At 41.6% G+C, this 12,426-nt stretch overlaps 1 protein-coding gene across 1 annotated transcript; it reads left to right on the top strand.

Annotated features, from left to right (window-relative positions):
- Positions 1-1,100: 1,100 nt before the first annotated feature.
- On the top strand, positions 1,101-11,810 carry SLC35G1 (solute carrier family 35 member G1). The gene is made up of 3 exons (XM_030488543.1): positions 1,101-1,377; positions 5,438-5,618; positions 6,125-11,810. Exons 1-3 carry the CDS (start codon positions 1,101-1,103, stop codon positions 6,882-6,884), a joined length of 1,218 nt encoding a protein of 405 aa, XP_030344403.1. The 3' UTR covers positions 6,885-11,810.
- The last annotated feature ends 616 nt before the right edge of the window (positions 11,811-12,426 follow it).

Here is a 12,426-nt window from a genome sequence, read left to right as displayed (position 1 = left end):
GCAGTCTTCGATGGGTAAGGAAAAGAGGCCGGTCTGTGTATCTTTGCACCAGCTCCCCTCTCCGATTCCCCTGCCCAAAGACAGAGGCGGCACTGGTTTTTTACGTAAAACGTACTAGGGGAAGGCGGTTAGATGATTTTTGTACCCTACCAACAACACTGTGAGGGTTTTCCTACGCACACAGAATGACTAAATCACCCACCAGGTTCCCATCTCCATTCTGACCTCTGTGAGGGCAGCGGGTGCAGGCAGCAGCTCTTGCAGTGATGCTACGGCCACTGCTCCCTGGCACGGCAATTACGCATTAACAGCCCGCTGAAAGGCAGCCGGTTTTAAACGTATTTAAATGTTTTTAAAGCCGTATTTAAATCGGTGCAGAGATTGCACCGGGAGGATTTCACACTGTGACACGGAGTGTGGAGAGACTGTAATGAATCTCGGCTGTCCCCGTGCAGATCCTGCCTGCGCTCGGGCCGATCAGCCGGTACCCCGAGGTGTCAGTCCCGCGTACTCAACAGTTACACACTTTATTTCGGGCGCTCAGATGACGCAGCAACGCCTCTGAAGTAACTCTGCGTCACCGTTTACCACAGCTTTACTTCCCTGCAAGCGCACCGCCTCGGAACACGGGGCAACAGCACGACCCGCGGCCTGTGCCACCCCGCGCAGCCCAGCGCCGCCGCCCGCGGCTCCGGCCGCGCCTAACAGCCACCCGGCGGGGCCGGCCCCGCGCCGCTCTCCGGCGGGGTGAGAGCTCCCCCTCCCGAGGCACCGCGGCCTCGCTCGTCCCTGCTAAGGCCCCTTGCCCGGGCAGAGCTCCGTATCCCTCTCAGGAGTCCACCGCGGGCTAAGGGGACGCCGGGGAAGGACCGGCAGGGCGCTGCCTCCTGTCCCGGGAGAGGCGCTTGGCTCTCTTCGGGCTCCCAGGCAGGTCGCTGTTGTGGAAGGATGACTGGCAGCCTGGCTGTCTCCAGGCGGGGCCCTGGCTGGGGGGTGGTTAAGCCGCGACCTCGCATAGCCCCCGCGCCCCGGAGCGCCGTACACCCGCGGGGCGGGCGGAGGGCGGGAGGGAGCCGGGCTGCGCTGGGCGGTGGCACCGCATGCGCAGGAGGGCAGGTGGCTGCCGGCTTGTGCTGTGCCGGTACCACCGCGGGCAGCCCGGCGTCCTCATGGTGCTGTGTCAGGGCGGCGAGGCCGCCGCTGTTCCGGCAGCGGGCGGGAAGGAGCCGGAGGTGCCGCTGAGCCGGGAGGACGATGCGGGTACAGGGCAGCCTTGCCTCTGCCCGGCGCCCGGCGTGGAGGCAGCGGGCGCCGAAGAGCGCCGCGGTTGTAGCTGCTGCTCGGGCTTGTCCTGGCCGCGCTGCTGCAAGGCACCTGGTGAGGAGGGGAAGTCTGGCCGGCGGGGCGGGGGCGCAGCGGCTTCCTGGCAGCGCAACCCGCTCTCGGGGTGACATTGCCGGCGGGGCGGAGGAAGAGGAAGCGGCCCCGAGGGCACCGGGGCTCACCGCGCGCGGCGGCGGGGCGCAGAGCGAGCTGGGGCGGCCGCAGAGGGCGTCCGGCACCTGAGCCCGCCGCGCCGCGGGCAGGGGCAGGCAGGCGGCAGCCGAGACTACCCGGCTGTGGCGGCCCACACCTGGTGCCCGGCGGGGCACACCGGGCGCCTGCGAGCGTGTGCGGCCTCGCTCCTTCCTTCCCATCCTCTTTACCGGACAAGCCAGCCCATGGGGAAGAAATCGAGTGTAGCGGCAGGAACGACGTCCTCCATGGCGCTAGCCCCTGTGCTTGCACTCCGGGCTCGGCTAGGACCAGGACGCGGTGCCCCGCCGGGAGCGGGACGAGCGCTCTGGCCGCGCCCCGCTCACTCCCAGTACCCAGGGGCGAGCTGCTGCTTGTGGCTTCGGTAGCGATTATCCCTTGGGAAAACAGACCTTCCTGTTGCCGAAGTTTTAAAGTAAGTCTCGACAGGTTTCAGTAAATCGAGGTGCGTTCTAGCGGCATGAACTTCTGGCGCGGTAAATATGTTGAGAAGGGGCATGAGTGCTGTTCAACAAGTCCATGTAACTGTGGCTTCCTTGGTAATTCTTACCTTGCTTTAGTGTGAGGTTACTCTTTATTTTGTCTTAATCTGTGCTTCACTTCTTGGTCATTTTGAATTGTTAAAGCCACAAACTTACTGCGAAATACACAACATGTTTTTGGTAGTTTAATGGGGCTTCCTCTTAAAACCCAAATGCCGTCTTAAAATAGTTTTTGAAGTTATCTGAAGTACTTTGGCATGTGTAATTTTTAAACAACTTCACTAAAAATGTGTTTCTCGTTAAATATGGACTATAATTGACTTTCCAGCAGAAAATGGATTAAATGCCGGTCTTTGTTAGCTGGTGAGCTGTGGAGAAGCCAGAAGAGATAGCATGCTTCACCAGTGAAATTCACATCAGTTCTGAGGCAATGCTTGGGGAAAAAAACCTCCACATTTGTAATTCTGAGAAACTCGTCTTCATTCATCAAACTTTTTTTTTAACTGAATGGCTGAACTTTATGAATCACACCTAGATCTTGTCTGCATGACCACGGTTAGCTCGTGCGCAGGCTGTTGTGCTCATGGCACTTTCCCAAAGTCTGTGGGAGAGGTGTTCACCTGGTTCTTACAGTGTGAAGAATGGATCACTCTCTTCTTTTACAGAAGGTCTGGGATAATCATCTTCTCAGTGACCACCTTCCCCACAGCCAGTACTCTTCTGCCTCTGCTACTATACTCAAGATGCATGTAATGTGAGAAGTGTGATTTTCTTCTCTGCATTTTGCAATTAAAAAAGCTGTTTTCAAGAAAGCATGGCATTAAAATACAGGCAACAAGAATTTACACAGAAAATGGTGCGCAGTGGGAGGCTTGTGACTAGTACTTAAAACAGGAGTGAAAGATTCTTGGAAAGCCTTACATGTGGAGATGGTCAAGGAATAAAACTGGAAAACCTCAAATTTGCAGCCACTCAGCAGAGAGGGCTTGGGTGCTACTTCAAACTTTTTCATTTTCAGACTGCTACACTTTTTTAAAAAAGCATGAGTGCTTGAGTATTTTGATGGCATTGGGCTATTGCTTGGAGGCTTAATATTTTGTGGGGTGGGAATGTTATCTTAACCTAACTTATCCTTACAATGTATCTTGAAATGAGTACTCTTCAGAATTGCAGTTCTTGGTTTTGGTAGAAGAACTTGTACCACTTTATTTTTAAAAGGAAATAAAACACTTTCTCATTGTACTGAGTATATGTTTTGGCAATATGAGCTGTTGATGATTCAAATTCTAGAATTACAAGATACTGTTTCTGATAGGTTTGGTATATTGGCTAGCTTACAAAAATGAGTTCCTTCTGGTTTTTCTTTGTTCCTTCAAATCCCAAGCTTAATTCTGGGTATAAGATCCTTTCAGCTTACTTTCATTTGATTGGTTTTCCATTTCAACACTTCCATTATTTAGATAGGCTGCGTTCTGTAGTAATCAGACAAGTTATCATGCCTGAAATAAAAGTTAATAGTTCTGTTTGTGCTGTGTTCATCCATAAGCCAGCCTGGGTTTGGATTTCCCATTTCAGTTATAGGCCGGTCTGATTCCTCTTGCTTTAATATTAGAGACGATGTTGATTTTGTAGTTCTGTTGCGTGACTGTGCGGATTAGGACGTTATGTAGTTCACGAACATTTTTTAAATCCACTCTGTTTCATAGCTGGTAGATATCCCAGTCCAGTGTTGGTTGGTAATGGCTTTTATAGTCACTTTTATGTAAGAGGCTGTTGCTTAATAGAAATATTTCTGGCAGAAACTGTTATTCATTTTCAGCTGCAGTGTGGCTGGATTCCTTGAAAAGCAGGCCTTTTGCGTACTTCAAATTCTGGTTGTGGTTGTAAAGCCTGGGTCTCTAGAACTGTTGAAGCCAGAACCAATGCTATATACACTGTATTAGCCCAGACGTAGCTCTTAGGTAGTGAGTGCAGTTTCTCAGCCTTGAGTGCTCATCTCAAGGAGGATCAAATTGGTTTGTGACAAGTTTTGTTAGTTTAAAAAAAACCACACACCCAAAACAAAACAAAAAGCCCCTCAAACCCATATTTAGTTGCTAAGCAACTCCCAGCAGTGCCCTGCTGATTTTGTGTTTTAGGGGATCCGTAAGTCCCACAGGCTCCCACACTAATGTGAGATGAGGTACCCTGTTGTCAAAACATCCATGCCTCAGGGACATGGAGTTCCTGTTCTTAGCTTTAGAGGGTGTTGTAGAAGAAAAGATAACTCCCAATGTGCAGGCAGAAAGAAAGAGATAGTGAGGTAACATCCCACTCAGATTTTTAGGTGGGTTCTCTTCCATACTGTTCACCTCTAGGTTCAGTGGAAAGACTGTTCCTATGCAGCAAAGCAATAGCAAAACAGGCTGTTTCTTTGGGGACGCTGCTGAGGTCAGCAGCAGTTCACCCTCTCCGTTAGCCTTTCTTCTTTTTCTTTAATTATTGTTTGAATAGTTGAGGGTGGAGAAGATGAGTGGAACAAGGAAGAGTATGTCTCTGAAGAGAGCCTGAGGCAGTGGGGAAGCTTGAATAGAGGCTATTAGGCTTGGGAAACTACTTCAGGAAGTCTCTAAATGGTCTTCATGGAACTTTATCAGTACTTTAAGCAGGCCTATGATGTTTTAAAATTAGTCACTTAAATTTCTTCTGCTAAAAAAGGTATACTTAATGGTAATGTAATAATACTTACTTAAAGAAAATATTTGGATTCTTAGCAAAATAAAAATGTTACATAAAACTTTTGTAGGTCTAGGTCAAATTTAGGGCGATTTAGGTGCAAAATGAACATGGGATATAACAAAAGTGAGGTTCTGTACACAATTTTTATGTGTGTGTATTTGTGAGAAAGGAAATTATTGTTGCTTGTGAAACTTAATTAACTCCTAAGGTCCTTTCCAACCCTAACTATTCTATGATTCTATGAACTTCCTCAATAATCAGACAGTTCCCAAGGTGGTAAGTTCCAGTGTTTCAGAATCTGACTATGGACTGTTTTGCAGTCTGTTGTGTTTGTTGGTCCTTGGGTGGTGGTCAGAATCATACTAGTTCTACAGTGAATCACCCAAACTAGTCTATATCCAAGAAGTAAAGCGGACTAACTTATGTGGAAATGTGAGAAGTTTTGCATCCAAAGTGTTGGAGTTCATTTCTTATCTCCTGTTTTAAGATTAAAAAAAAAAAAGGAGACCGTGGTGGTCAGTGAAATATATTTTCAAGGCAGGTCTCATAAATACACATAATATATGCATTTGTTTCTTTTGCTTCCCCTGTCCTCTGCCACAAGAATAGCTACAAATGTATGGAGCACTGCAGTATGTAGAGCTGATTAACCTGAGAAATCTTCTAATGGATCGTTATTAACTGGAGTTTATCTGTTGCAGGAACAAAGAAGAAAGCTGCATGTCCAGGACTTGGTCTGTTTTATACCGTACTGTCTGCCTTCCTTTTCTCAGTGGCCTCTTTATTTCTTAAAAAAATAGAAGATGTACATTCAGTGGAAGTGAGTGCATTTCGATGTATTTTCCAAATGGCATTTGTTCTTCCTGGGTTAATATACTACAAGTAAGTAGTTAAAGTAATTTCTTAAAAATAGATCCAGAATTATCACTCACTTAAATCAGATTGCAAGATTATTTTAATTCAGACTTCAGTTGCATAGCTGCAATTGTTTTGGGTCAGTTGATAGTTTCTGAATATAATTCAGAAACTGAAAATCTTTGACTCCCTGATTTGTAGAGGTTTCTGCGGGGATTATATCAAATGTGTCGATCTTCCATGAAGTGGTATTCTTAAAAAATAGAAGGTAATTCGTAGATATGCTTGGGTTATTTTGCAAGCAGAAAAATTAATAACTAGAAGAACAGGTTCTGGACTCTGAATGTGATTGGGGGTGGTGATGGGAATAAATTGGTCTGTGGTCAGAGTTAAAAATATTTTGATATTTGAGATAAGACCTTCATCGAGGAAGGTGTGTACAGTCTAGAGGAGTCTGTACATTTAAATGTGATTGAATGTTGGTCATGAAATAAGCAAGCCAGCAATATTAATATGACTTTTCTGTTTTTCAGAACAGGGTTTTTGGGACCAAAAGGTAAAAGAGTTTTTCTTTTCTTCCGAGGATTCCTTGGCTCTAGCGCAATGATTCTTCTCTACTATGCTTACCAAGTCATGCCACTAGCTGATGCCACCGTTATAACTTTTAGCAGTCCTGTTTTTACATCATTGCTGGCATGGATCTTTCTCAAAGAGAAGTACAGTATTTGGGATCTTCTTTTTACCCTCTTTGCCATCACTGGAGTGATTCTTATTGCCAGACCACCATTTCTGTTTGGGTCAAACGTTACAGGGATTGAAGGAAGTTACACAGAGCACCTTAAAGGAACTATAGCAGCAATTATCAGCACAGTATCTGCAGCTTCGACTTTTGTTATACTAAGGAAGGTGGGAAAATCCGTGCATTATTTTTTGTCAATTTGGTATTATGCTGTCATTGGTTTAATTGGATGTGTTATAGCATTGTTTGTTATGAATGAATGGCATTTACCACACTGTGGTAAAGATAGGGTTCTTCTAATATTAATAGGCTTGTTAGGGTTAGGGGGTCAGATATTTCTCACAAAAGCATTACAGATAGAGAAAGCTGGACCTGTAGCCATAATGAAAACAATGGATGTGGTGTTTGCTTTTATTTTACAAATTCTTTTTCTCAATCATCTGCCAACTTGGTGGACCGTAGGTGGTGCCCTTTGTGTAGTAGCGAGTAGTTCTGGAACTGCTATTCGTAAGTGGCGACAAACCTTGAAGAAAGCTAAAGAAAATGAAATCTAACAATGCGGACACTAATTCATTACAAAAACAAGCAATTTTGAAATATATATACACAATATTTATTTTTATTTATTTTAAATATATCATTTACCAAATTGTAGTACCAGATTATAGGCAATAAATTGATTTTTTTTTTTTTAAAACAAAATCGAAGATGTGTTAACAACTGATTAGGTATATACTTTTCTTTCTCATACTTAGGCATGCAAATATGAGAAGTAGAAAAAATTTTGAAAGTTGCTTGCTTCCTATCAAAAGTGGACAATAATTTTTTGGCTTTTATTTTCCTAAAACTCCTGATTCAGTTCTTAGACCCTTTCTCTGTTCTTCTGAGCAGTAGAAATCAGTCTCCCAGGCTTATTTAATACTGTTCTGTGCTTGATTAGCAGAGGGATTGCAGTACAAAAGTTAGAAGTGAAAAAAGAGTTATAATCCTATAAACATCCAACTTTTATGGAACAGATAAAACTTGTGCATTTACAAGCTTTCTATTTTTTTTTTTCCCACACAAAACAGATGCCAAATGGGGATTTATTTTTAATTTGGATTCTGAAAGAAGAAAGGCTATTTTGTCTTTCCAAATTATATCAAGAGAAAATTAACTTGTGAAAATTATCTTCAGCTTTACTTTCTTTTAAAAAGAATTTTAAATATTTGCACTTGCTTGAAAGACATAATGAAATAACCTAATCCCTCTTTTTTTTTCTTTTTTTTTTTAACATGACTTTCCCAATAAGCGTGTCTTTAGTTGCTGCAGTCTCAATGATGAGAGACAACAGTTAATTATATACCACTCGTAAATTAGCCATTTCTTGTGGTATGGAATGTTATGCTGTAGCTGCACTTTTCTTTATTCTATGCAAAAGATTATATTTTTTAGGTATTTAATACAGGTTATTTTAAATGCTGCTTATGACCCTTTTGTTTAGATTCTTCTGTACAAAAGTTCTTTATGAGACCAAGTTTAAGTCTTGGCCTTCATGAAGTTAGGAGGATTTACCACAAAGCTTTTGCCTGTTTCCTAAGAATTTACAAGAGTGCAGAGTAATTGCAGTTTCACAGAAAATGTAGGTTGGCCAAGGTAGTAGCAGAGATTCTACAGAACAGGTTTGGGGAGAGCTTGATGGCAGAATGGAGCTACGCGTAAACGTCTCGTGATGTGGAGGCATCCACACCACATCAGGCAGTGCTAGTGGGCAGCTTCAGCCCCATTTTTCTAGCTGGCCTTTTTAAATCTGCATTTAGTCACTTCTCTCGCACATCTTCTCACTTCCGTGGGCTTTATCGTAATAGCAATAAATACTAAGAAAAAAAGGCTTGTGTTATTTATCTTAGCATCCTTCATGTTTGAGGAGGAATATACATTTAGTGTCAGATAAGGGTATTTTCCCACATGGAGTCTTAATGTACTTCTGGGTCCTGTCAGTAGTGCTAGAAGAAGATTTTAACTTGGATCTTTATTTGGTCCTTTGTATCATGAGGAGGTTTTCAGTTATTTACTCATTCTAGTGTTTTTCTAAAAGAGAATGCTGTGCCTTTTTTTCTTTTTTTTCCCTCCCCAAAATCACTAAAGGTGGTGGATGTTTTCTTATTTTGATTTACAGATGTCTAGTCACATACCTTTTCTTTTGCCAATAAGCATTGCATCCTAGCAGGGCAGATCCTGGAACTTGAGTCCTGAAAGACTGGAATGTGTGTAGTACTTTGAGATGTGTCTGGATGTGAGAAGCTCTCTTTGTGCAAGATCCTGTATGTAAACCAGCACCCTGAATCTGTATATGTTTATGGACATGAGCAGATTTCACTTGAGTGATAGAATCAGATCATGCTTATAGCATGCATTCCTTGCTTCTCGTGAAGGCTGAAGTTCAGCTACTGCTGACAAGGTCAGGAGTAGTATGAAACTGCTTTCGCATCTCTTTAAAGCCTGATGTAATAATAAAATTCCAGTTTGGCACCCATTTTACTTAATACTTGAAATTGTAATCTGGAATTGTTTCTTATGCTGCTCAGCCATCATTGGTGTTGAGCAACTGCTTTCAGGGAGGGAAGGAAAATAGACAGCGTTTTTTATTGCTTCACTTCATGTTTAATATGCATGTGTTTGAATTGACACAAAGGTGTGGTTCCAAAGCAGATCAGACTGATGTAAACTTGGGTTGTGAGCTAGTCCTGCTCCCTCCCACTGGCTCAGTGCTCATGGTTATGTGGTGAGCTAGCCCTGGGAGCTGATCCAGCTGTGTAACTTTTTAGTGGGTGGTTGGAGAGGGCAAAACCAGAGTAGCCTGAACTTGATGACAGTGTGAAAACATTAGGAAGGGGAATTAGATAGTAGTTTAAATTACAGCTTATGAATGCTGCTTTGTCAGTACATAATAAAAATAATGTGGAAGCTTACATCGAAAAAATCTTTAGGTCGTATGATTTCAATGAAACTTGTTTACAGTTAGTGGAGAAGAACAGGCAGCTGAAGAAATGACTCTTTTCTTGCCCTTAACACGTAAGTAAGTGTAGAAAATAAGCTGACCTGAAACCAACAACTCGATACAGTGATTGGTAATTTTTCTCTCAAGTTCTTGCAGAAACTTTCATTATATTTTCATATATGTAGTGCCAAGCCCCCCAGATTATTTATTTTTTACTTTGTCCAAACCTATAGGGTTTCCTTATGGCTTCACTTATTTCCTGTTGCTGTTCCCAAACCTTCCTAAATATTTAAGTTATTTGAGTAATAATCTACACAAGATCTATGTTGGAGAACACTAGTTTTTGGAAAATTATTTTGATTTTGATCAATGTGTTACAGAATTACTCAACTTGTATGAGAACGAAGGACTTGACTAGGGCTTCTCTAGTCATAAAGCATGACAAGCTAGCTTCTGTAACTAGCTTTTCTAGGTGATACTGGGAATGGAAGACATTTAAGCTTATTTTTTTTTCAACCACCTCAATTTTTGGTTTTTTTTTCTTCCTCTCAAATGTAGATTGCAAACCAAAATTTTAGTTGGAAGCCATGAAGGAGAATGAAATGATACAAAAGTATGGATACTGTAAAATGTTGTGGGTTTTTAGGAGAATCTGAAATGAAACTGGCTGAGCCTTGAATCTTTCAGATTCTGGTGTGTCTTTTTTTCTCGACAATTTCTACTTTTGAAATTTTTTTTTAGCTTTAAGTTTCAATACTGCAAGTTTCTCAGGGTCAGATGTTACTTTTCTCAGCTTTGCGTCAAAAACATAATGTTAATGTTTGTCGCCTGTAGTATCCTGTTGTGATCTTTACAGTATTTTTAAGTTCTATAAATGTACTTTTCTGATAGGAAGTCCCTCCTTTGTAATATGATGGAATATTGTTGCAACTGCTATGCTATGAAGTTATTTCTCTTGAGTTTCAATGTATGAATTCAATGTACTGATTTCAGTGGATCCTGAATAGAAAGAGTAATAATTAATTATTGGTTGTTTTACACATAAACACAGGGTAAAAAAATTTAGCGATGCATTGGTAACAACAAGCATATTTCTTGTGTTCTTTACTATGCAAAACACTATAATCATCTGTCGTCCTCGGTGGGACTTAGAAGCCTTAAGCCTTATATACCCAACTCTTCTATAGAAAGCTAATGGCTGAAAAAAGCTTTGTACTGTCACTGTGCAGCAGCCAATTTCTTCAGGTTAAGTTGGTTGTCAAAGTATGCTCTAAAAGCTCTCTAAATACATCTACACTAAGAATTTGACAAGTTCATTGTGTAGATAAGAGCAGTCTACCTAGTTAAAATGGATTTCCTCTGTTTGTCTAACACCAGGTGAGAAGTAACCTCAGCATAACAGCACTGGTGAAATAACTAGTTCAATGTGTCATTTTTCTTCTGAAACCTGAAAATAGGGTCTTTCCCAGCTCCAAAAACTGTTCTAAGATGTCAGTTCCTGTAATTGATAATGACAAGATGGATAATACTACCCTTGATCATCATTTAGTATGAATACTTCCTCCCAGTTTTTTCTCTTCCTTGATCTTTTGTTCAAGAGCTGTCTGTGAGAAGACAGTTTATTTCTAGAGAGGCAGCCTTTAAAAAAAGTCACTTCCTTGCTAACTAGCAGTAGTTAACCAGGAAGAGTCTGTTTTCCAGTTCTCTAACCATGGTAACCATGGTAGTAGGCTTATCTGTGGCATCAGTCCCACAAGGGTAGTAGAACCACAACCTCTGTCCCTGCATGAATTCAGGATTGGCAATGTTGACAACAGATGTGCAACACTGACATCAGCAGGACATTGCAGTTACTGGCAGAATGTTTTTGTGGTCATAACTGCCTGTCCATCCAAAGAAACGTTGTGGCTTTATGTTCCTGCAGATGCAGGTAACTTCAGGTGGAACATACATAGACTTCTATGATGATAACACTTCTGTATATCAGAATGAGTAATTTCATATGTTGTTTGAGTTAATGTTTGACAAAAAGGGGGTAAAAATACCCTAAAGTAATTAAAGGATTTTTACTATGTCCTATATATTGCTAAATATATGTTGGATGATACGTTTTGTAGAAGTTACTGGCTTTGTTATGTAGTAGTATATTTTTATAGACAATTCTTACATATTGAAATGTTAAGAATATTTTCGTAAGAAATTTATATTCATCATTGCTAATAAAATGAACCCGAAGAATTAATCTCTGGTTTTGCATTGATTATTAGAACACATTTTGAATGAAGTGATTGTAAAAGATTTATGAAAGAACTGTTAATCAAACAGTCCCTGTTAAATAGGAACATATACATCAAATTCTGTTGTTGTTAACATGCTGCATCACTTGTTATGCCTTGCAACAAGCTAGAGGAGAAAAGAAGCTCCATCAGCTTCCATGCAGCAGTTTCTTAACTGGAAGCACTGTGGCATTGTGAGGTCAGTAAAGATAAATTTTCCAGTGTCCAAGTGACAATTTGTTTTTGTGGGGTTTTTGGTTGGTTGGGTGCTTGTTATTTCTTTACCTCATGATTTTAATTCAAGTCATGTCCCTTCTATCACAAGGTGATACTTAATTCATCCTAGTGCTTCCCATTATCTAGTATGTCAGTAATTAAATTAACTTTTCACCGAAGAGGAAAAAGCAGAAAAAAAAATTATCTCATTTGCAAAACCACCACCATTGCTAAATATTAAAAAAAAAAAAAAAAAAAAAGAAAAAGAAAAAAAGAAATTATTATCCTTATAATCATGCTTCTTCCTGCAGTGCTGTCTGGTTTTTTAAAAGCAGAAGATAATAGAACGCAACAAGGGTATTAGTGTGCTTGACAGCTTTGTACATGTAACGCATTTTTTTTTTTCTGGGTGTGACTTGGCTTAGCATTACAGAGGAAAATATAGATGAGGGAACACATAGCAGGGAATTACTAGTTAGCCTGTCTATCCAGCACCCTCTTCTCAAAGGTTGACTCATTGTAGGATGACTTGAAATCATGTGTTTCTCAGGCTCTAAAGTAAAGGGAAACCAAAGTACTTCCAAGAGAGCTTACTGTGCTGGTCAGAGGCAGGAGAAGGCTAAT

This window comes from Strigops habroptila, chromosome 5 (genome assembly GCF_004027225.2).
Source record: "Strigops habroptila isolate Jane chromosome 5, bStrHab1.2.pri, whole genome shotgun sequence".
Lineage (NCBI taxonomy): Eukaryota > Metazoa > Chordata > Aves > Psittaciformes > Psittacidae > Strigops > Strigops habroptila.
The sequence above is the reverse complement of the archived record's forward strand: the minus strand, read 5'-3'. Positions and strand labels throughout refer to the sequence as shown.

What these genes read in the sequence shown, in the direction of transcription:
- SLC35G1 (XM_030488543.1), top strand. Translation starts at nt 1,101, where the DNA reads ATGCGCAGGAGGGCAGGTGGCTGCCGGCTTGTGCTGTGCCGGTACCAC. An exon ending in GCGCTGCTGCAAGGCACCTG is followed by an intron (nt 1,378 to 5,437) that starts GTGAGGAGGGGA and finishes TATCTGTTGCAG; the next exon opens with GAACAAAGAAGAAAGCTGCA. An exon ending in CCTGGGTTAATATACTACAA is followed by an intron (nt 5,619 to 6,124) that starts GTAAGTAGTTAA and finishes TCTGTTTTTCAG; the next exon opens with AACAGGGTTTTTGGGACCAA.